Source organism: Colletotrichum destructivum, chromosome 6, assembly GCF_034447905.1.
Source record: "Colletotrichum destructivum chromosome 6, complete sequence".
Lineage (NCBI taxonomy): Eukaryota > Fungi > Ascomycota > Sordariomycetes > Glomerellales > Glomerellaceae > Colletotrichum > Colletotrichum destructivum.
Window position 1 is genome coordinate 2,678,373 of NC_085901.1, and position 23,328 is coordinate 2,701,700.

The 23,328-nt window shown below is 55.4% G+C and overlaps 8 protein-coding genes across 8 annotated transcripts; 5 read left to right on the forward strand and 3 right to left on the reverse strand.

Moving 5' to 3' along the window:
* Nucleotide 1: 1 nt before the first annotated feature.
* CDEST_10011 (Putative phospholipid/glycerol acyltransferase) lies at nt 2–2,741 on the reverse strand. The gene is made up of 2 exons (XM_062926169.1): nt 1,297–2,741; nt 2–1,216 (listed from the first exon to the last, which is right to left on the reverse strand). Exons 1-2 carry the CDS (start codon nt 1,787–1,789, stop codon nt 798–800), a joined length of 912 nt encoding a protein of 303 aa, XP_062782220.1. The 5' UTR covers nt 1,790–2,741; the 3' UTR covers nt 2–797.
* A 2,597-nt stretch (nt 2,742–5,338) lies between these two features.
* CDEST_10012 (Putative basic-leucine zipper domain superfamily) lies at nt 5,339–7,015 on the forward strand (the record flags this gene model as incomplete). Its single annotated transcript, XM_062926170.1, has 5 exons — nt 5,339–5,606; nt 5,671–5,758; nt 5,832–6,272; nt 6,500–6,868; nt 6,925–7,015. 5 exons carry the CDS (start codon nt 5,339–5,341, stop codon nt 7,013–7,015), a joined length of 1,257 nt encoding a protein of 418 aa, XP_062782221.1.
* Nucleotides 7,016–7,181: 166 nt separating this feature from the next.
* Nucleotides 7,182–7,656, forward strand: CDEST_10013 (uncharacterized protein; the record flags this gene model as incomplete). Its single annotated transcript, XM_062926171.1, has 2 exons — nt 7,182–7,194; nt 7,364–7,656. The coding sequence occupies 2 exons, from the start codon at nt 7,182–7,184 to the stop codon at nt 7,654–7,656; spliced, it is 306 nt and encodes a 101-aa protein (XP_062782222.1).
* A 61-nt stretch (nt 7,657–7,717) lies between these two features.
* CDEST_10014 (Putative eukaryotic translation initiation factor 3 subunit D) lies at nt 7,718–9,633 on the forward strand (the record flags this gene model as incomplete). Its single annotated transcript, XM_062926172.1, has 3 exons — nt 7,718–7,931; nt 8,029–9,271; nt 9,342–9,633. The coding sequence occupies 3 exons, from the start codon at nt 7,718–7,720 to the stop codon at nt 9,631–9,633; spliced, it is 1,749 nt and encodes a 582-aa protein (XP_062782223.1).
* A 1,013-nt stretch (nt 9,634–10,646) lies between these two features.
* CDEST_10015 (Putative K domain-containing protein) lies at nt 10,647–11,689 on the reverse strand (the record flags this gene model as incomplete). Its single annotated transcript, XM_062926173.1, has 5 exons — nt 10,647–10,831; nt 10,893–10,991; nt 11,052–11,246; nt 11,320–11,401; nt 11,471–11,689. 5 exons carry the CDS (start codon nt 11,687–11,689, stop codon nt 10,647–10,649), a joined length of 780 nt encoding a protein of 259 aa, XP_062782224.1.
* A 528-nt stretch (nt 11,690–12,217) lies between these two features.
* CDEST_10016 (uncharacterized protein) lies at nt 12,218–15,585 on the forward strand. The gene is made up of 2 exons (XM_062926174.1): nt 12,218–13,284; nt 13,341–15,585. The coding sequence occupies exons 1-2, from the start codon at nt 12,450–12,452 to the stop codon at nt 14,783–14,785; spliced, it is 2,280 nt and encodes a 759-aa protein (XP_062782225.1). The 5' UTR covers nt 12,218–12,449; the 3' UTR covers nt 14,786–15,585.
* Nucleotides 15,586–15,943: 358 nt separating this feature from the next.
* CDEST_10017 (Putative eukaryotic translation initiation factor 3 subunit J) lies at nt 15,944–17,781 on the reverse strand. The gene is made up of 4 exons (XM_062926175.1): nt 17,513–17,781; nt 17,227–17,327; nt 16,477–17,162; nt 15,944–16,425 (listed from the first exon to the last, which is right to left on the reverse strand). Exons 1-4 carry the CDS (start codon nt 17,529–17,531, stop codon nt 16,410–16,412), a joined length of 822 nt encoding a protein of 273 aa, XP_062782226.1. The 5' UTR covers nt 17,532–17,781; the 3' UTR covers nt 15,944–16,409.
* Nucleotides 17,782–20,574: 2,793 nt separating this feature from the next.
* On the forward strand, nt 20,575–22,576 carry CDEST_10018 (Putative alternative oxidase). Its single transcript, XM_062926176.1, has 3 exons — nt 20,575–21,528; nt 21,582–22,007; nt 22,083–22,576. Exons 1-3 carry the CDS (start codon nt 21,015–21,017, stop codon nt 22,226–22,228), a joined length of 1,086 nt encoding a protein of 361 aa, XP_062782227.1. The 5' UTR covers nt 20,575–21,014; the 3' UTR covers nt 22,229–22,576.
* The last annotated feature ends 752 nt before the right edge of the window (nt 22,577–23,328 follow it).

A 23,328-nucleotide genomic window follows, 5' to 3' on the forward strand; every position in this document is an offset into this window, starting at 1 on the left:
AGTGATGATGTTGGACGGTGAGTGAGTACATGGGGCCGAAAGACGAGAGACATCGCGCTCGAAGATGTCGCTGGAGAACCTTTCGAGAGCCAAGGGTCCAGCTCTTCCGTCGCTGCCTCGGCACTTGTTGCTGTATCAGTTTTACAACAAGGCTGATGCCCGGCGCTCAGCTCACCCCGCCAACGTCTTGGCAGTTGTCTTCATCGGTGAAGCGGTCCCTCGGTACATACTGCGGCACAACTGCCCACCAGCATTCGGCAACTGACGTATTGCAGCAAGATGGTTACAAGCAGCAATATCACCCACACACACTGCCCTGGTTGTAATTGCCCGTCATTCGCCGACGGCAGGGTTTCCCACATACTAAGCGTTGTTAGAACGAAGCTCCCAAGAGCCTCGTACCATAAGCATTAAGGCCGAGAAAGGTCAGCAAGGACTTAATCATACAAAAATGGGACGTTGCCGGCCAAAGCGAGACAGCCGCTACAACAAAACAGAATGCCGCAGAGATCACATGACTTTTGCTGAAGAAACAGTATGCTCTGGCTGCCCATCAATATATCAAGTCCATCGTCGTCTGAGACAATGTACGATTGAATCGCAGGGCGATGTATAGCGGCAAGGAGCGGCAGTTCGTTATAAAGCCTTCAATGACCCATTCAGCCCAGTTCTTCTGGTATATTGAAAGTGGGATGCTGCAGAGGACGCCCATCGAGGACAACTACGCAGCATACGTCGATGTTGGGCCAAGGTAAAAAGATCGCACTCGCTGCAGCGCACCACGACCAGAGCCATTTTCATGCCGTAGATGCCCATTCGGCCTTCTTCAGATCCAACCATTCTCCCTTCTGAACCCATAAGTTCTCGAGCCACTTTGCCAGCTTCTCGTCATCCTGCGGCAGAGTCTCAAGGGGAAACCTGCGGACGTGAACGTGGAATTTGTACCCCAGTCGGGAACTCAGCCCGGGGACGCTCAGGGTATCCCACATGCTCGGCGCCACCAAGAACTCGCTCCCTCTCTGGTACGCGATCGTCACGTCGTACACCGCCTTGACATGGGTAGCCTTCCTGAGGTGCTGCACCGTGGTGATGAAGCCCTTGGTCCGGGGATATAGCAGGTGCTTGGGTTGCGGCCGGCCGGATTCCTTACACCAAACGATGGACTGCTCGTACTTTTTCTGGGTGAAGCGAGTGGCCTCACTGAAGCTGATAAGCCCTAGATTTGTTTTGATCTCCAGGTGAGCCCATGTCCTACACCGCTGCGCCGAGGGGCCGGCCGCCGGCCGGAGCACTTACAGGTCGGCCATTGCCTATTCATGATTCCAGCAAACACTCTGTCGAGCTCGTGCCTGTCCTTGGCCCAGTTGCGACTCACCATAGGCATCCCCATCGCCCACAAACCCCAGCCAAGGAACGGGACGATCCGCAGCTGGATCTTGGCAAAGTAACGACACCGGCCCAGCATGCCGGCTTTGATGGCCAGGGCCTGGATCATGTAGAAGTCTGCCCATCCGACGTGATTGGCGACCACGACGGCCGACTCGCCGTGGGGGATGGCATCGCCAGAAAAGGTGAGGTCGGCGCCGTTAAAGCGCTCAAAGATGATCTGGATCCAGTACCACACCGTTTCGGCGATGCGCGAGGATGAGTTGTAGACAAAGTCGGGGGCCAACCACTTGAGAGGCAGCTGAAGGGAGATGGCCGTGTCGGCCAGCAGCAGCCAGAGCACCCACGGAGCCAGGATGGCGGCCCCCCGGAAGTGGGTGAGCACGTTGCCGTGGCCAGTCATAGTTTAATCTGGTGAATTTTATCTCCTTCCCTCTCTGTGCATGTGTGTGTGTGTGTGTGTGTACGCGCGTGTGTTTCTCTCTTTCTCGAAAGTCCGAAAGCGAGTCGGTACGATGGGGTGGTCACGATGCCCCCTACGAGTTTGATGTTCCTTTCTTGCAATTGGCGCCGGCTCAGGAAGCAGTGCAGCAGCAAAGCAGGATAGACCGTCTGTCGAGCGAGCCGAGGCGCGGCAAAGAGACGTACAAAACCCAAGGGTGACTGACCTGCGCCAGCTAGAGAAACGTTTCGAAAGGGAGCCGCGTGCGCTTTACTTTCGGTAGCCGGCGGATCGAGGACGGGAGTTTCAAACCAGCGGGCGACGATCCGGGGTTCACTCGTCTCAGATGTGTGCCCTCCCGCTGGGTGAACGGTCAATTGCCGCCGTGTTCCCTGTTGCCGAAGGGGACGAAGAAGTAGACGAAGAAGGCAAAGCAGGGTTTCGATCGTGGACGGCGGATGATCTGTGGTCAAGACATGGCGTAGCGATTTGGCATTACGGCGATGTAGGAATGTGGACAAAGGAAGACGACCCCATCGCGCTGCAATAGATGGTCTCGTGTCTTCAGTCTAACTGCAGGCTATAGTGTAGCAAAAGACACGCCGACGGGCCCGCCGAACTTCCTAAGTAGGATAAAGTATGACGGCATAGACTTTTTTTCTATCCCTTGAACTTTCTTTCGGTAGGTGGTAAGGACCATCTTCATTCTTCCCGGTCAATGGCACGTGCCAAACTTGATAAAGAGAGCGGGTGTGCCCATCGTGGAATTTGAAGGTCTATATCCGTAAGCGAGTAAGGTAGACAGGGGTGCCTCGTCCCGCGCTTCGTGAGGATGGGCCGAGCCTGAAAGACGGGAGCGAGAGGCAGCGAAGGATGGCCGACGTGCGGGCTTTCCCACTTGACGTGTGTCGAGCTGACTGGTGCTTCATGTGTCAAAGCCGGGGCGCCAGGAGCACACCAACGACGAATTTGCAGCGTTAGCGTACTTGTAGGCCGTGGGCCGGTAGGTCCAGTTAAAAGACTTCTCCTCTTCCCGGATCGTCCGAAGTCGACACGATCATTAGACCGTGGCCTGTGTGGATGGGAAACTGAAAGATGGTTATCGCAAAGGTTCGCTTGTGTCAGTATGCGTGCGTATCTATGTGCTATGTAGGTGCATATGCAGCCGACTTGCGCACGTAGACATGAGAGAGGCATGAGGGGGGTGGCTGCTCATCTCAGTTCTGTACTCGTCAGTGGTACGGACGTATGGGATATTGGACGGGTGGCCAAAGGCGCCTCTTGCATCCAAATCTGACGATTACAAGACGCGTGATGCTGATAAGCGAGCAAACAAGCAAACATACCTGCAGGCTGCCCTGCCAGTGCCTGTCCACCACCACTCATGCGCCGAGCAAGCCCGGAGCTGGGCCTGGGGTCAGTCTCAGGACACACACATACACACACGGCATTGCAGCCGATGCCATTGGGAGCAGCGTGGTGTGTACCCTTGCTGGGGGCCATTTGCACCTGTGCTTTAGGTGAGGTACCTATTTATCTACCTACCTATCTTACCTGCCTAGCTACTTACCTAGGTACCTAGGTGGGGGTAGCCAAGGAAACGAACCCCTCCTCCATCTTGACCCTCGCCTGAAGCTGGTGCAGCATTTCCCATTAGCTCATCTCCTGTCATTCTACTCATGCATTGCTAAACAGTCCCATCTTGGGCGTCCTGTCTCGTACGAACACATTTGAAATGGTAACTACCATCATTGCCTTCCAGAACAACAAAGCCTTGGGGAACTAGACCGCGTCAGCGTCAGCGTAAGTGGTTCTAAACAACAGGCCAAGACTTCGCCGCGGCCATGCATGGGTCTGCCGGTCGACCTGCCTGGTCTCAACCGCTTACGGATACACCGCACGGGTCTAGAGTCTGGGCCTCACGTCACCGCCGGTGGACGCCGTTGCCATAAAATCCCTAATAGTCCTCTCTGTATTCACCTTAATCGAAGGAGCATATACGCGGTGGCGGTGGATGATCTCTTGAGGCAACTCTCCCTCCTTTTTTTCACCAATCTTGTTCCTGGTCGGCGTCCCCCCCGAATAGAACAGGGTGGACCGCCGATGATTCCGAAAAAGCAACCAACAAGTCACAGCCTGTCTTCGTCCAGTCTTCCCTTCCGCCACACCCACTCGACCCAACCCGACGTCCATCAACCCAGAGGGGCGTGTTTGACTCGAGCTCCAATCGAGTACAGTAACCACACTCACCCCCGTCAAATACCATAAACAACACCAAAAAGAATCTGAAAAGAAAGGGATAAAAGAAAGAAAAAGAGGGAATAGGGAGGCCTTTAGCAGCCAGATATCGAAAACACTCTCTACGTCAACCCGTGAACATCAACCAACCCTTTCTGTCTTTCGTTTTCTGCGTACACGCTACTACATTGAACCAGGACCCCAGATTCAACTCTCAAGCCGAGGAACGGACTGCTATTGAAACCCCGCATATCCTCCCTCCCGTCAATCCTCCCGCGGCTCATTCATCCTCAAGACTCGACTGACGGTCTCGTCAGAAGCCCGCTCACATCTTTGCACTCGACTGCCGCCGCCATCTTGTCTTGCAGGAGGGCGTGGCGTGTCTTGTCATCCTGATCCGCGACATTCAATTAGCCACTACCGTTGCCGCCAACAACAACCAACACCGCTAAGGGCTTGTCGACGGCCCCCCCCCTCGTCTCGGTTTCTGTCTGCCGCGTGCGTCGTGGTTTCTCCGCTCCGCCATCATCTGTTCTCTCACAATCGCCTCGGGGGTCTCTGCCACCTTCCTCCATCTTGTTCCTCAAAATTTCCACTTAGACGGACCGGGCAGCATCTAGGGCAATCTGAGCTAAAGCCAGAAGTCAGACACTGCAACCGTCCTTTACCAGAAGCACGACATAATCTTCGTCTGGACTGCGTCAAACAAATCTAAAACAGCACCTTCTACCTCAGCCCCGTGCCTACTTGCCCTACAGTACAAGTCTACCTACCCCGACCCTTCTTTACTTACGACTCCCCCGCGCCCCTGCTGCTCATTGCCCCTCCGCTGCAGCTGCATAGTCTCCTCAGACTGCTCGGACGCCAGGGTTCGGTTTCAAGTTTGTGAGCAACTTCTACTCAAATAAACATAATCGCGGACCGGCCACCCACCGCACAATACAAGCCTTGGACTTCCCATTGCGACACTCTTGCCTTGACGGTCGACAACAGCCCTCATCCAGCATCGCATTGCCATACGAAGCGGGAGACCGCCCGATTCCTCCGGTCAATTTGCGTCGTCCTAGGTAAGCCCGTCAGCCCATCTAGTCCCCTCCTCGACCGTCGCTGCGCCCTCGGGTCGTCGATGTATTTGTAATTCGAAAGAGCCTACCCTCCATCACCATATCGGAACCGCACAGCTTTCATATGACGACATGAGTAATATCGTCCCCTTTTGAAGGCCTCATTCCCCCCAAACATCGTTGTTGTGATACCTTGTTCGACAACGCAATGACTGACGTAGGGATTCCAGCAGCCTACCGCTCTCCGCCGAATCGCTCGTCGTCTCCGGCACCCAAGCAATCCGTGAACTCGCTACACGAGCGGGCAGCCATGACTTCCTCGTTGTCGCCCGATCAGTACGGGAAGCAGCCGTCGCAGGGACAGTATGGTGGTGGTAGCGGCGGCGGCGGCTCCGGTTCCGACCAGGAGAGGGGTCCTTTGAGCTCTTTGAATCTCGGCTTTCTCAAGTCCTTGACGGAAAAGAGGACAACAAGAGGTAAGGGATTAATCACAGACACAGCCATATGAGGAACCGGCCATCTGACAGCGCTCATTCACAGACGGCCAACCCCCCAAGAGGAGAGGACCGAAGCCTGACAGTAAGCCTGCTTTGACCCGGCGGCAGGAACTGAACCGCCAGGCACAACGGTAAGCTGCAACTACCACCCATGCCGGGCGCTTCGGCAATGTGGCATTGCATACTGACGACGGAAACTCGCAGCACGCATCGTGAAAGAAAAGAACTCTACATCAAGGCACTGGAAGACGAGGTGCTGAGACTGAAGGAGATCTTCAGCAATATATCGCAAGACAAGGACAAGATAGCCGAGGAGAACCGGCAACTGAAGCAGCTTCTGGTCCAAAACGGCATCCCGCTCTCTCACTACGGCGACGACATGGTCAGCAACCCCAGTGTGGGTTACACGTCGAGCGCCAGTCAGTCTGGCCACAGCTACGGCCAAAACGCCTATACGCCGCCCTTGACGTCCACGACGGCGCCCTCGGTGTCGCCTTCGTCTCACGGTCCGTCTCACCCCCACTCACACGGTCAACCCCCTCCCCTTCCCCAGATGGGCAGCCAGCAGCTGCAAAACAGGCAGCATGGGCAGAGTTCTGGCAGAGGTGTGGACTTTGAGCAAGCGGGCATTGACTTCGTCTTAACGTACGATAACCACCACCCCTCGAAGGCATACCTATCACCTCCCCCGCAGTGAAGAAAGCAAGAGAAAGAAAAAGAGAAACTTGTCACAACCACCCAAGTCCTGGACACCACCGGGGTCTCGGGTGGGAAGTGAGAGCGTGAAAGAAACCTGACTGATGAACCGAAAACGGAAAGAAAAAAGAAGAGTTTGCTGACGAGTGCGATTTTCATCGAGGGTAATGCAACAGTCTCGAGAAACCCTGCATGAATCACATGCCCTGGCTATTGGAGAGATCAAGCGAGATGGGCGGCGAGCCCTGCGGCCACGCGCTGATGGCCTCGTGCCCGCCCGCCCCCTTCCCGGAGCTGACGCCCGATATCCCCTTCGGATACAGCAACGTCAATGGGGACTTGGACTCCCAGCAGAGGACGTGGGAAGTCAGCAAGGGAAGCCTCTCGGCTCTGCTTGATCTTAGCAAGAAGCTGAACCTCGACGGGGAGGTCACGCCCGTTATGGCATGGGGCATGGTCCTGGGTCATCCCAGAGCCCACGAGCTGCGGGCCGAGGACTTCCAGAAGCTCACTGACGAGCTCAAGGACAAGGTCCGATGCTACGGGTATGTGCCCATTTTGCTTCTGACCTTTGGAGAGGCATGCGCTGACTAGGCTCTAGCTTTGGCGCCGTCATGGAGGAGTTCGAGGTCAGGGATGCCTTGGAGAACGTCTTCTGCTCCGGACCCGAAATGATGTCCTACACCTACTAAGAGTTGTCACGTCTGCTGCCCATGGAAGAAGGGAATGAATGGAGTAAATTTCGAGACATATTTGGGGTTCTTCCGTTTGTGGTTAGGGCAAGGTGCTACAATCGATCGTATTCTAGGAATGGTTCGGATACCAGAGCCGTAAAGGAATGAATGCAAAGGAAATGCAATGACCGAGAATAGTGATCATGAACGACGGTGTCGCAAAGACTCGCTGGTGCTTTCCCCTGGTCTCAATCGTCTCCGTCAATGCCAGTGTAGCACACGCAATTCATCGCCGATAGCACATGGCATTTCCATCTACTGACCAGGTACCTACCCACCAGGTACCTACCTACGTACCTTAGGTAGGTTTACAACAGCTGGCTGTGGCCCCGCGTCGCGTGGAAACGAGTGGCTGCCAGACGCTGCCAGATGCAGAAACACAACTCTCGAAATTTTGCCCGCAGGGCCCCACACACTTCACCCCACCAAATCCGAACAGACGAAAATCAACGGCGAGAGAGGAGGCGCACTACATCAAATCCTTGACGACTTTTCCAACCTTTGCCAGAAGCCCGAAAGCGCTGCTGCACCCCCTCCCCTCCACGTCCTCTCCCTCTTCAACCCCGAGAGACGCACAGCAGATCCGGTTTCGTCTCTAAAAGTTTCGAAATATCTCTTCTCCACCGCATCCCATCCGAAGGGAAACACAAATCTTCCAATATGGCTCAGGAAATCGACTGGGTCAAGCTCGTCGAGACTTGCCCGTCCGGCGATGGTTGGGGCCCGCCCGTCACCAGCGACACCACCCTGAATGGCGTTCCCTATGCGCCCTTCTCCAAGGGGGACAAGCTTGGTCGCATGGCCGACTGGACTTCCGAGGGCAAGGACAGGGAAGGTCGCGGTGGAAGACAGCAATACAACCGCAACTACCGTGGTAAGCCTCGCACAAAACATCCAACCTCGTCGACTCTCGGGAGACGACGAGGCGGACGAGAACATTGTCGCTAACCTCTGCCGTGCACGGGGAAAAGACCAACAGGTTTACGGTGCCGGCCACGCCATCTCTTTCAACGCTCCTCCCGCCGAGGACGAGTCCACCTTCTCCGTCGTCAGCAACACCCGCGACAGCGGCAAGACAAGATTCGGCCGTGGCGCCGTCTTCACGCGCGGCCGTGGCCAGCGCGGAGCCGCCAATGCCACCGCCCGTGGTGGCCGCACCACCCTTACTCGCGGCGGTCAGCAAGGAGGAGGTCGCGGCGGCTACGGAGGCGGCTTCGACCGGGGCGGAAGAGGCGGCGGTCGGGGCGGTCGCCGCTTCGGCTGGAAGGACTACGACAAGCCTGCCCGCAACCGCGACGCCAGCATCAACATCAAGGCGGACTGGAAGCTGCTCGAGGAGATTGACTACAATCGCCTCGCCAAGCTCAACCTCGACGCCGACGAGGGCGAGGACGTCGACGCCTACGGCTTTGTCTACCACTACGACCGCTCGTACGACAAGCCTGCTGTTAAGGGCTTTGAGCGCAAGCTCAACGCCATCGACCGCGCCGCCTACAATGTCACGACTTCTTCCGATCCTGTGATTCAGGAGCTCGCCGACAAGGACGAGGCTTCCATCTTCGCCACCGACAGCATCCTCTCTATGCTCATGTGCTCCCCGCGGTCTGTCTACCCTTGGGACATTGTCATCTCAGTGCAGGGCAACAAGGTCTTCTTCGACAAACGCGACAACGCCGCCCTCGACATGGTCACCGTCAACGAGAACGCCGCCGACTCCCCCATGGACGCCTCGGACGGCTCCAAGGACAGCCTCAACATGCCCGGCGCTCTTGCCGAGGAGGCCACCTACATCAACCACAACTTCGCCAACCAGGTTGTCGTCGAGAATGAGGGCCAGAAGGTCGAGATGGCCCACGCCAACCCCTTCTACAACGCCTCCGAGGACACGGACCCGCCCGCCTCCAAGGCCTACAAGTACCGCAAGTTCGACCTCTCCACCAACAGCGAGGAGGACAATATCTACCTCGTCGTCCGTACCGAGGTCGACGCCGTCCAGAAGAACACCATCAGCGGCGACGACCAGCTCGTCACCCTGCACGCTCTCAACGAGTTCGACAGCAAGGCCCAGGGCAGCGGTGGCGCCCTCGACTGGCGGACGAAGCTCGTCAGCCAGCGCGGTGCCGTAGTCGCAACCGAGATGAAGAACAACTCGTGCAAGCTCGCCAGGTGGACGGTGCAGAGCATCCTCGCCCGCGCCGACGTCATGAAGCTTGGGTACGTCTCCCCTCCCTTTCGCTTGAGCTTTTGAAGTTTTGGGTTTTCTCCGTGCTAACTCGTCCTCCAGTTTCGTGTCCCGTGCCAACCCCAAGTCCAACGACAAGCACGTCATCCTCGGCGTCGTCGGCTGGAAGCCGCGCGACTTCGCCAACCAGATGAACCTGTCCCTCTCCAACGGTTGGGGTATTGTCCGCACCATCGCCGACATGTGCCTCAGGCGCGAGCAGGACGGCAAGTACATCCTCGTCAAGGACCCCAACAAGTCCATTCTTCGCCTGTACGAGCTGCCGGCCGGCAGCCTCGACGATGACGAGGAGCAGGAGGAGGTGCCTCAGGAGGGCGAGGTTGACGAGGAGTAAACCAAAAAAGGGAAAGCGTTCTTTGAACGGAGAGAGAACCCCCTCTTCAGCCTGATGATAATCTGAAAACCCGAGTTAAAGGGGAGATGGGGAGGAGGGGCTTGGGGAGAGAACTAGAGGCGAGAGTTGAAGTGAGGAAAGTAGGGGGTGAAAAGGGTTAATCCCAGTCTTAAGATGCCTGGATAAAGGCATGGCTTGAACAGTCGGCCGCCGGGGAGTCGGCCATTGATGTAAAAAGTCTTTCTTCGACGGGGTGGGCACGTATAGACGTCGGTGGAGTGTAACGCATTTACGGACATTTCTTCATCCACACGTTGCATTCGTGAAACCTCTCGTCTCCTGTGTGTCCAAAGAACTACCTGCGAAAGACGCTGGCTGGGGGAGGGGGAGCGGGGGAGGGGATGCTTCGCGTCTTGGGCTGGAAAGCCGAATCCGACGACATCGTCTCTCCTCCCAACGTGATACCCACTCACTGGCTCGGACTCGCATGACCAACCACGCATAATCGTTTTAGACCATGACAGCTACATGTGGTTTCTGTTCTGTGTGTGATGTGAAAGGGGACGAGTGCCCCAGATGCAAGAGGTGTATCAGGCCACAGTTGAACACGCAGTAATTCTCAGCGTAGCTGGAGCCACGGAAGGCATGGTTAGCGGTTTGACATCTCACAACCCCGGACATTCGTCGGGATGAAAAGGAGCAGTGGTCATCGCATCTCCCGAGTACGACCTGGCCAGATTAGAGAGCGTTTGGAATCTGAATTCTTCTCACCCCTCCTTCCAAACACTTCCCCCTTGTTCCTGAAGAAGAAGCAGTAATTTTTTGGAATCTCTCTAAAATGCCCACAACGCCAAAGTCCATGATAGGATGCCGTTCATGCCAATCATTAAACCACCCAAAAGTCTTTTTGTAAAAATCCCTCTCCATGGGTTGACCTCAAACCCCTCTTTCATTCTTTTCCTATCTTTTTGTGTGTGTTGGTTGTCCCTGTCGTCTTGTCGCCAGACATTTCTTCAGAATCTCTCCTTCATGCGCGCTGCGACCGTCCGCAGGTTGCCGTAGACCTTGGAAGGCGGCTTTCCGAGAATCAGGCTGACAATGGACTCGCGGGCCATGTGGATGTTCTTGTAGGCGCCGAGGATGTGGATCTTGCTGTCGGCCAAGACGATACGGGTCTTGCTGGCGTTCTCGATGGCGACTGCATACACGCGTTAGTGGGTGCGACTCGGATTGAGCGGGGGAGATTTCTAGGCCCATACACTTCGTCTTGCCGTCCTTGCCTGCAATGCGGCCAATAGCACGGCCTTGCGCCTCGTTGCCCATGACTTGCTTTACATCACGGATCTCGAACGTCTCGACTGCGGACTGTGTCAGCATTCCTTTATCTCACAGACGTGGCATGCTTGGGGCAGCTTTACTGTAGAGGTCGTCCAGGCGCAGCAGCGCAATGGCATCGTCAACGTCGAAGCCTAAGGTGAAGGCCTTGACAAAGTCCTCGCCCTTTTGCAAGGCGCCATCTTCGGTCGTGTGCTTCGAGGTCCGGAGCTCGACTTGTTTCCGGCGCGGGTTCATGCGGACCTGCAGCTTGAGGTGCTCGACGAGCGGAGGGTAAACTGGAGGGCCGGGAGTCAGCGCAACGGGCATCTCACAACGCGGTTGCTTTGCCACGGGCGCGGGACAGCGTACTCTTGGGCCAAGCGGACTTGAGCGGTGTGAATCTGTGAGGAGGCACGGGGACCTTGCGAGTCTCTATTCTGGTGACGGGGTCCTGAGAGGGGTGGATAACGGTTTAGTTCCTGATATTAAGGCCATGATAGGCGAGGTAGGGATGGCGCACAATGTCTCTAGCGGGCGCAAAGCGCGGGCGGTTCTCCTCGTCAACTACCATCTCGCCCTCCTCGCCGTTGTATGGCACGCTTGGAAGGATCGCATCCATCTCCTCCGGCAGGGTCGGCGCATCGAGGAGAAGTTCCTCGTCTTGCTGAGGCTCTTGGAGTGCGGCCTCGAATGGCGGGGCAGCGGCCTCGGCCTGCTTGAGGGCGGTCGGGGCAGGCATGTCGTATGTGGTTTTCGGATAAGTGATAATCGAGAGGAACTTGGACGGACGGTAGGAAATTCGATGGCGGGGCGTATATCGGCCTTCGGTTGTAGGTGTTTCTGGGTTGTGTGTCGAGCCGAGTCGGTCTGGTGGGGAGGGGAATCGTGAGTGTGTGGCAGGCGGTCGTGAAGGAAAAAAAAGCGGCGGGCGGACCAACTGCCAGTATCGATTTATCGCCGAATTCCAAAATTTTGTGTTTCGTTATCGATAAGAGGATAAGGTGGGGAAGACGGTTGGTCAAGCCTCTCTGCATTCTTGATAGGCACCCCTTGTCCGCTGCCCAGGGGCCTTTAGCTCAGGTAACTGTTGACTGAGGTAAGCCGCGACCAGCATTGGGCCCAGACCTCATGCACGGACCATGCCATCCCTATGAAATTTTTCTGATGTGAGGTGATGCCCCATTCGCAAGGTGCCTTCGGTGACGGGTCCTGCCGGGTTCAGCGGTAGAGCTGCGGTAGCGCGTCATGGATGACTTTTCACAGGTGCCCTTCCCTGGCCCAGCTTTGCATCTCAGTCATTTCTGCATGAGCGCATGAAATGTGCTAACATTTGCCGTGTGTCTGTCTCCCTCGATACCAGCCTGATTAACCCCCTCTCCTCCGTGTTTTCGTGCGGTCCCTTTGCGGTAAATAAACAGCCACATTCTTTCTCCCCTTTCTCTCGTTGTTATAACGTCGCTGTCTCTCTGTTCAACCAAGAGACAGGATGAGCTGGAGACATGTCTAACGCTTCGACGACTCTCCTCGGGCGTCGTTTCTGGTCTTGCGCCTACGAATCGGCGCAGACGTTGGGTCTGCGAGGGACAATCGTTACCACTGCGACTTTGAGGAACGCCTGCCTGAAAACCAATCAACCTGCTGTCGGCCCCTCCTGTTCCAGCGCGAATACGTTCAAAAGGTCGATATGTTCGGGACCGCAAGACTCGTCCCCCCGAGCAAACATCCATAATGCCCGACGAAGCTACACGGGCAGCGGCTTACTGCTGATCGGGCTCACCACCAATCTCGCGCCCACACAAGCAACTGTATCATGCGCCGCCGCCACCGAATCTGCCACAAGCAGTGGCTCAACGAAGAAGTCCAGCGTCTGCCAACTAGCCCGGCAAGCATGGCGACGAGGGATACACAGCGATTCGAGACATGTTAGCCCGGCGGAACGGGGGCACCATAACTCTAAGAGCGGGAAACAGGAGGAAAAGGCTTCGACGGCCCAACCGAAGCAAGATGCGTCGAAACCAGGAGAGCAAAATAAGTCAGACGCACCGGACCCCGATGCCGAATCGATCGCATCCACCATGTCGAAATATCTGCACATACCGAAGATGCCACACAGGCCCACCCGGGACGAGCTTTTGGCCGCCGCAAACGGCTTTCTGGGTCGCTTGAAGGTTCGGTTCAAGTGGGTGTCCATTAGGAGCATGAGGCCGTGGAACATTGACGAATGGGGTGCGTTCGTATCGTGGTTTCTCTTCGGCCACCTGGTCTGGGTTCTTGTCGGGACCACGACGTTCTTCTCCCTGGTCATATTCAGCATCAACACCGTTTTTGCCCAGGGTAAGCCCCTCCCCTTCTTTCGTTGCACTGGTTCCGCTACTGACTAGGCTGTATAGAAACTCTTGCCAAATGGGTCGGCGACTCTTTGACCGAATCTGCCGGTGTCACAGTCATCTTTGAGTCGGCCATTGTTCCCAAGTGGGGAGATGGCGTCATCAGCTTCAAGAACGTGTTCGTATCGCGACGACCAGGACAGGTGACATCCTCAGTCAGCAAGGGATCCTCCGAGAGCGCCGCAGCTATGGCGGCCACCGGAAAGCAGACCGACCAGGACGGCCAAGTCTTGGAAGAAGACGACGGCAACTACACACAGTATGACCTCACCATCGCTACGGTAAATGTGACCCTGTCCTTCCTGAAATGGTGGAATGGGAAGGGCTTTCTGAAGGACGTCGAGGTCAAGGGCGTTCGTGGTGTGGTTGACCGCACGTCCGTACAGTGGTCAGACGAGGTGGTCGATCCCCTATCCTACCGCCACACCCACGAACCCGGCGACTTTGAGATCGATTCTTTCAAACTTGAAGATCTCCTCGTCACCGTGCACCAGCCCAAGGGCTTCCGTCCCTTTTCCGTGAGCATTTATTCCTGCGAATTGCCACAGCTCAGGAAACAGTGGCTATTCTATGACTTTTTGTCGGCGACACACATGTCTGGCTCGTTTGACGGCTCCCTATTCACGATCCATCCCCGTCAGGTTCACGGCACTGTCGCTGGTGAACACGGCGATATCGCAGAAGATGTGGGTGAGCCATCGGCTTGGAAGAAGTTCAGCCGTTTGCGCATCGACGGTCTTAAGATCGATCATCTCAACCGAGGGGTCGAGGGCCCGTTCGGCTGGATCTATGAGGGCAACGTCGACATCGTCGCCGACGTTATGTTCCCCGCAGACCTTGATGACGGTATCACCAAGGTGATGTCGGATTTTTACGATCAACTCGAAGACGTCGTGATATCGAATCGTATGCGTCTGCTTCAGAAGGACCTCCTCGCAACCACTGCGTCGGACCTATTGGGCCCTACGCCTACAGAAGGCCATCTTTCCCAAGCCGCGCCAGGAGACGCCGGGGATCAAGCCCGGCAATCTCTCGATACGTCCGATTTCTCCAACTCTTCCAACTCCTCAGAAGAGGACCGAAGGTACTTGATTATGGATCTCAGGATTCACATGAATGATGTCAAGGCCGCTGTACCCCTTTTTACAAAAGACATCTCATACATCAATCAGGCTCTTGTACGGCCCATTGTGGCCTACATCAACGCCAAGAAGACATACATCCCCATTACCTGCCGTATCGTCAAGCGCGTCACCGACTTCGACGGCAGCTGGTCCATCTTTGACTGCGGTCTCATGGATGACATGTCGGCCGAGACCTACGAGGCATTCGCACGCGATATCGAAGACCAGCAGAGCCGCGTCCGCCGGCTGAAAAAGGTCGGCTTCTGGACTTTAAGTCTTGCCGTCCACGCCCTCTTCATGGGCATGGCGGGCAACGTCATTTAAAGGCCGTGTTTAATAACCTCTCCTCTCCTGCTTTCTTGCTTCTTGCCCTCTACGCGAGCACGGCTGTCTTTAACGAGCGCATGATTTCAAAGACGGGGCGGGCTGCGGCGTTCGATCTTGTATAGAAGGGGGGACGGAACAACACTATCAACAACTATGTACATATAACAGACAAAGAAGCACATCTTTGTCTACCAAGGGGAGTTGGGGCGGGGGCGGTTTTCGATGGCCCAACGCAATCCTTCTCCGCTGAGGTTCATCTGGGAGGCAAGGCGTCTGCTTGTTACAACGGACATACACATACATGCAGTAGGGGACGAGGCAAACAACAAAGTAATTGATACCCCTATTTTGAACTTACCCACCCGGCTGGGCGTGCGTGTCTCCTAACATGCTCCGACTTGCCATGTTTATGTACGACTAGCTTTTACGGGGACCACGACTGGCGTTTGTTGACATGCCGCTGCGCGTTTATCGTCAGGGAATTGAGGTAAACAATGCTAGTCGCAACAACATCCCGCCCCATTCCAAGCATAGTTGTGGGCTTGGGGCATGGGTATGCATGAAGACGGAGATGAAGCTCGACAGTTCATTGTGCCGAGGGCCTATCTGCTCCAGCAGATCAATCAGAGTGGCCGTTACGGTGGTCATAGCTTGGACGCGAAGTTGGTCAATAGGATGGTTATGAGACTTGGGGCCCTCAAAGGTACCCCCGCCTTCATATCGCAGAAACCATACCCTGTGTCCAGTGTCGGGCATGGCATACGCCTCGTTCTTTATCTGGTGTGAACCCGTGCGACCACAAGAGGGCCTGGGCCGCTTTGGCTACGTTACGTCTCTCGGTTTGCTTCAGCAGGGGACGGTATATCAGAAGAAATGGGACAAGAGCACTCACTGGATACTCACCTATCAAGCCTGGTTTGACCAGGGGCATAGGGGACGCGGGCTTCAAGGATGTTTGAACACGGCTCAGTTACCCAAGTGCAGAGCTCCGCCTCAACCCGATGTCCCTCATCCGCAGAAAGGCTGAGCCGTCCCTGCTTTCCAGACACGACAAGGCCGGCGATAGTGTAGGGTCGTCGGTATACAGCCATGGCTGATTGGACAACAAGGGGGTCAGATAGGAAGGTTGTAGTGGCGAAGTTAAAGTCACGGAGGGGTGGAAAAGAGTACTTTGCAAGTATATCCTTGAACGATTCCAGATCTATCGTGCTGTGCTCATCATTCATGAAAGACTTTTATGCTCCCTGAAACCATGGCGAGAAGAGATGCACTTAGATCCTATAGCCCCTCCAGGACCTGGAATGATTTCCCTCTGATCAGTGTCCGTCTTTAAATTGACACCAATTCTTCTTCGATACCGTCCATCCTCCGACAATCTGACCCAGTCCACGCTTCCCGGCAGCCCCAAACAGCCCGTGGCTCTGCTTTCTAAGTGGCCCCAACCGCGTATGGCGTAGCGAGGAGTGGTGTTTCCGCGACAGCGACGCCGGAGCTTGATCCAAGCCGCTGCCACACGCTTCCGTACGAAACCGTGCCAAAGACGTTGGCACGGATTGGGCTTGCAGGGAGACAAGGGGCTGGGCTCTGGGCACGGGAGAATATTACAACCCTGTCTCTTACTTCACATGAAGTCGTCACTAGAAAAGGGTTAGCATTGTTGCAAGAAACGGCATTGTCAAACAACTCACTCTCCGAAGCCGTCATCCTCGTACGTCTCGGTGTCAGCAACGGGGGCACGGCTGACAACGGCAGAGACCTTGGTCTTGGCCGCCTTGCTCTTCTTGTTACCACCCTGGGCGGCCTTCTCCTCCTTCATCTTCTCGTTGCCGAGGGCGGTGAGGGTGCTGGCAATCTTCTTGATCTGGTCGCTGGGGAGGTCCTTGGCCAGGGTCTTGGTGAACTCCTGGAGGAAGATGCCGTAGTGAGCCTTGCGGGCGTTGTTGGCGAGGATGGGGGTCAGCGTGGTACGGAGGTGCTCGAACTGGGTCTTGGTAGTGGGGTTGAAGAGAGGCATGTCGGCGATGTTGGCCGTCTTGGTCGGATCGTTGGGATCGATCTGGACGGCGGAGCCGGCGAGGTTAGCCTTGCGGCCGGCGGGAACACCGATATCGCCGAAGAGGTCCTCGGCGTGCTTCAGGTCCGACTCCTTTTCGGTGCGGCGGAGGCGCTCTCTCTTCTCAGCCTCTGTCTCCTCCTCGCCAGAGTCCTCGGCTTCAAGGCGGGCGCGCTCCTCCTTCAACTCGGCAATGCGCTGAGCCTTGGACTTCTTGTTCTTCTTTGCCTCCTCGAGAGCCTTGGCCTTTGCCTCTTCGGCCTTCTTGGCCTTCTCACGCTCGACCTCGGAGTCTTCGGCGGCATCCCAGGAGTCCAGGACCTTGTTGGTGCAATATGTCAGCAGACACGTAGCGATATGAGCAGGCACGGCATCGTCAACATACGTCATCCTCATCCTCCTCATCCTCGAACTTGCGGCGGATAGGGATGGCGCCGCCAACGGGGGAGGCAGGGCCGGAGCTCTCGTCGCCGCTCTCCTCGTCGTCTACAGGGCAACATCATGGTCAGTCTTGGTTCGGAGGAGAGGTAGCAAGAGATGTGGTATGCGGTGGGCCGAGAGGCAGTGATTGCGCTGACCAGATTCGGACAGATCATCGCGACATTTTGCCTCTCACGATATTTTGTGTGCGTGTGTGCGTGTGCGGGACAATCCAGGCGTTGAGAACTCACCCCACTTCTTAGGAGGCATGATGTCAGATTGTGATTGCGCGGGGCAAAAGAGAAGGGCCAGCGAGAGTGAAGACGACTGCGAACGATTGAACAGGTCTTTTCAGAGAAGTTGGTGTCTGGAAAGAACTTTTTTTTTCTTGGTCAAGGTTTACTCCAAGGGAGAAAGGGAACCCGTCAGGCAGCCTGGCCGAGGAAGGAAACAAATTGTGGAAGGGAAGGGGGCCCTGTGGTTGGGCAGGAAAGCAGTGAATAGGAAACCCAAGGAAGGGAAAACCCCGCCAGGCCGAACGCAGCAACGAGACCAGCAGCGGGGGATCAGACGCTGGAGTCCCGATTTTCTCAGTCCAGCCCACTTCACTTACATCCATTCATCCACCCGCGAAGGCACGGCTGTGGCGCTTGCGCTCACATGCTTTGAGACATTGGAGAGGACGGATATTACTGCATTGCAAGTGAATGAATGCCTGGCCAAGTGATATGCGCTGAGGAATGTGTAAATGTCAGGGCATGGTTTTGAGCCACAGGCTTCTACACTGCTTCTACACTCAGAGCAGCCAAAACAGAGGGGAACCCCAATGAAGGTTATTTTCTAATGCCCAGATGCTCAAGGTCCTCAAGGCTCAAACAGTGATCATAGTCATTGTGCGGTGAGTGCCAGTCAAGTCATAGGACATAGCAACGGAGACCTATGCTTGGAAACCAACCCCGCCATCGTCGAGTTTACATGAGTGTGGCATTGCTGGGAATAATGCCACGGAACGTGTCTTTTGGCCTCACTTGCCACATTGGCCTCGAAATCTGTCTCTAGCCAACCAAAGCGCGTGAGTTTTAAGGCAACTGGAGAAGGCATCTTCACTTAGGCCTCGCCTTGGTCACGCTTGCGCCTGTTGAACTTACACACCTTGCACCTTCTCAAGCAGTGAGTCACCCACACGCACGACCCCGCGCTTTCTGCCTATAAAAAAAAAAAAAGATCTCATCACCAGGCAGGCCCCTCCAACCAAACCCAGGTACCTTCTATCTACCTTACCTGAGTAGGCCTCAGATACGTACCCCTTACCGATTGAGGGCTCACCCCAATATCTATATAATGTTCTTCCACCTACCGCTCCGTGTCTGATTTTCCATTTGTTTTCCTCATCCGAGTGCAAGGGCTTTACGCGTATCAGTGAGGATTCGTCCGAGATTGTGTTTTTGCTAGTTGAAAACTATACACAGACCACTTCTGGCTGGCTTCGGCTGGCCAGACAATTTTTGAAAACCCTCGCTTTTTGCTTTCATTGCTTGCGGTCCCTGGCTGGATCGTGGTGAAGAAGGTCAAACGAGTCCCCCCAAGAAGTATCACGCTCTTGGACCCAGTCAACTATTGCGCTGTCATTGCGTGGCTCATGCATCTCGATTGAGATGATAAACAATGACCCGTTCTGTTGATACTGGCTATGGATGAAGATCAAGGGCTGTTGAAGGTTATGCCACTGGGCTCTGAAAGCCGCCATCACATTTTGGCGACCCTAGCGAGGCATCACCGTAATCTGTCTCGTTTTCGTTTCTATCTGTGCTCGATGAATTTCCAAGGTAATCAGCCATGGGTAAGTAGGTACTTCGAAAAACGAGTCGTTTCTGACGTCTCCTACCTACCTACCTAGGTATCTGTCAAAGCATCATGGCTCAATGTGTCGGGCGTCGTTCCGCGCCTGCTGCGGAGCCGCCTTCTCCCGACAGACCTGCGCTAACTGCCTCAAACAACCTCATCTCGCGGCAACGTAACCTGGCATCCATGTCGCATCCCTCCCTTCCCCTGGCGAATGTCTAGACGGGTCTTCGACGCCGTAGGGCCTGAAGACGGGACACGGAGTCATGTACAAAGAAACCCGCAAGATTGGGCAAGGTTTTCTACGGCTGGGCGACACACACAACGAGTCAGCGAATCCCTTTCTTCTGGAACACATCGTCACTTGTAATCCAATTGGGATGACGATCCCCCGCCCCGAAAAATCATCATCAAACTTGAGGGGAGAAGACGCTCAATCAGGAAACGGTCACAAGGTCATCCCGCCAGAGTTCCGGGGCGGAAGGACGGAGTCGGCCCGCGAAGGCATGCCTAGTCTCCGGAGCCTTCTCACTCATTTTGCCAGCGCGGGATTTGAAGCTTTGACGTTTTGCGGCTCCTCGGGCTCCTCGGGGTCTAGAGCCTGTTGGGTGGAGTTAAATGCATGTCCAATCGCCGTCTGCACCCCTCAAGACTTTGAAGAAGAAACCGCCATCTCCGTCTGGCCAACCTTCTACGATGTAGTCGTGGGTACCTAAACATATGCTCGCGTTGATCGACGCTTGGCCTCCATGGGCCCCAAATAACAGGTTGACTCATCAATGAAGAAATTATCCCTTTCTATCCACAAATTTGAACGAGCAATCACTGTTATCCGCGTCAATCAACGCTGGGCTATGTGTCCATATACATGTGTAACCATTAAACGCTCCCAGCTTCGTCAACAACAAGGCCTCGCTCCGAATAGAAAATAGCGGACGGATCGCAAATAGCTCACCGGCCCACAGGTTAGGAAACGAAATGCGATATCATGCTCAGTCAGGCAAACCGTAGTCTACTCCTAACCGACTCCAGCCTCGAGGAACAAGAAAAATCACACCAGTGACTCGACTTAGATATGGGACATCGAAAAGTCGATGTCAGCCCGGCCAATCAAATTCGCACGAAAAAGGCGCGGAACGCACTAAACCTACTGGCTCCTTGACAGCATGACAGGACCTTGCCTCCTTCATCCCGAGAGGACCCGACATTTGCTGGTCCAGCTGATCAAACCCACTATCGCCCTACGGACCCAACTCGTCCACGCTCTCGGCCTTTTGCATTGGCATTTGACATCCTGTGCCCCCACTAAGCCGGCATCTCCATCTGAATAAGTCCGTTCGCGACAACATCGGAATCGTGAACGTCAGAACTCCCTCGTTGATCCACAACCAAAGGCCTAATTGAGTTTCTCTCACTTTCTTGGTTTTCTTCTCCTTACGGCGTACGCTCGGCGACTTTCCCAAACGCTTGGGACCGCCTTACCTGCCCTGCTCCTTGATGCTCACACATAGATTCTTGCCCACGGTTACCCGGTCTATCTTCGTGGTTCCTCTTCCCATTCCTGTTCTTCCCCGTACCTTCGCCGCTACCGTCTTCTGTCTCATGAGGCGACGCCCTGTTCCCTGGCCATGCCTTCTCGTGCTTTGTGTAACGCTTTCGCCCATCTGACATGGGTTTTCGCTTACTGCGCCCCCACCACCATCGCCATCGACTTGCACCATCTGCTCGACCATGTAGTACATAACGGCATATAAGACCCCGGGCCGTGAGCCTCCCTCAGGCCATATGTCATTTGTTCTACTCATCACAAAGATCACTAAGACCGTTTCTTGAGCATCATCCAACCTTAACAACTACCACTTGTACTTCTTATTCATTCGACTTGAACGTAGTCGAAGCACACCACCACCCATGCTTTCATCACGAGCATCCACTAGACTCTGCGTGCCGAAGCAAGTCGCCCATTTGGCCCGGGCAGCATCACTGCACAACATTAGCACCTCATCCTTTGTGGGCTACTACCACCCGGCCGCCGGCCTCCGGATCTCGGCCGTCGCATCGCTCCAGCCCGGCAGCAGCGGCAGCCGGTCTTTCTCGACGACGCCCGCCACCCGGCTCAGAGACTTCTTCCCCGCCAAGGAGACGGAGCACATCCGCAGGACGGCCCCAGCATGGCCGCATCCGGGCTACACCGAGCAGCAGATGCACGACATCGTGCCGGACCACCGCGAGCCGCGCAGTTTTGGCGACTGGGCGGCCTGGAAGTTCGTTCGCCTCGCGCGGTGGTGCATGGATCGGGCGACGGGGCTGGGAAAGGACCAGCAGGTCGACAAGAAGAACATGACGACATCCCTAGTCGCCGACAAGCCCCTGACCGAAGCACAATGGCTGGTTCGGTTCATATTCCTCGAGAGTATCGCTGGAGGTAAGTCTCGCATAGCTTCTCGTCCACTGTCGACAGATGCTGACGACCATCAGTCCCGGGCATGGTAGCCGGCATGCTGCGGCACCTCGGCAGCCTTCGCCGTATGAAGCGCGATAACGGTTGGATCGAGTCCCTCCTCGAGGAGAGTTTCAACGAAAGGATGCATCTGTTGACATTCATGAAGATGTCGGAGCCGGGCTGGTTCATGAAGATCATGATCCTCGGTGCCCAGGGCGTCTTCTTCAACGGCATGTTCCTGTCGTACCTCATCGCGCCTAAAATCACTCACCGTTTCGTCGGGTACCTCGAGGAGGAGGCAGTACACACGTACACGCGCTGCCTATACGAAATTGACTTGGGCCTCTTGCCCAAGTGGTCCGATCCCAACTTCACCATCCCCGACATCGCGGTTCAGTATTGGAGGATCCCCGAAGGGAAAAGGACGATGAAGGACCTGATCATGTACATCAGAGCTGACGGTTAGTAACCCCTCCCCAGCCCCATACCCCCCTCGAAGATCTCAAAAGGACACCATGCTGACAATATGCCCACAGAGGCCGTTCACCGAGGCGTCAACCATACTCTGGGAAACCTCAACCAAAAGGAAGACCCCAACCCCTTTGTCAGCGAGTACAAAGACGGCGAGAAACCCAACGCGGCGCTGAGATCCCAGGGGTTCGAACGTGAAGAGGTCATCTAAAAGACCGCCAATCAAGGAGGTCACTTGCATGACTCGGCTTCGACCCTCCGACAAACGGGGTCATCACCGTCTTGACGGATACCGGATTTCCTTGCGTTTGACTAAGAATTGTAAAAAGAAAGAAAGAAAGAAAGAAAGCCGCCGACGATACCACTAGAATGGGGGCGACTGTTCGGCGTACAGGCGTTGGTTTGTTGGGATTCGGAGACGAGCAGGCCCCACTCATTGTACAATACTGTGAGAGACATCTTCGTTCAGATATGCTGGAAATCGTTAGATTCCAAATTTCATTTTTCACCTCGGTTGATAGAAATTGAGAGGCGAGAACGCTTTATAAGCGGAAACACATCCCAGTCTCCCGGACTTGAACACCGCGTTTGACTACTCTATACGCCGTGTTGCATTCGGAGTAGCACTAGTTGGATCGACTGACAACAGAAGATATGGAAATGAAGAGGAGAGAGAGAAAGAAACATGGTAACGGTCATCAACAGCGCACATGAGTGCATGGTGCACGAGACATCTCGAACCACGCAGGATGAAGGGTATCTGCTTCCCTTGCCAGAAGTCGGTGTGACGATTTGCGGACATCAAATGCTTCGGTCGCCTTGGCGGTTCGCCGCTTCTCCAGGATGAACGACGAGCTCAGCCACCCCAGGCAGGGCACGCACGATCATGGTCATCGATGCCGCTTCTCCCATGGGACGAACGACGTACCATCGGATGGGAAACTCTCTGCTACAGAAAACATGGCTGCCTAGTGTCGGTCAAACATGGCGTGACATCGGGGTCGAGGGCAGCTGAGACCAGCTTTGAAGGGCAAAATGTCGATTACCGGGGCGTTGGCGATCGCATCTCCGGGGAAGCGACACGTCGACGACACACGTCGCCCAGGGGTACGGCCCGGTTCGTATTTCCGAAATCTTTCTAAAAATGGATTTGAGTATCCTTACAGTGGGTGGAGACACTGGCTTGCCCGCCCCGGCATGGGTCCCGGCCTCGACGGTGTGGGGAACCGAAGGGCTCCGGGAGGTCGAATCCCACCGCTTTGCAAGCATCGTGGGCTTCGGCTGCCCTGAAAACGGACCTTTTCTCAGATA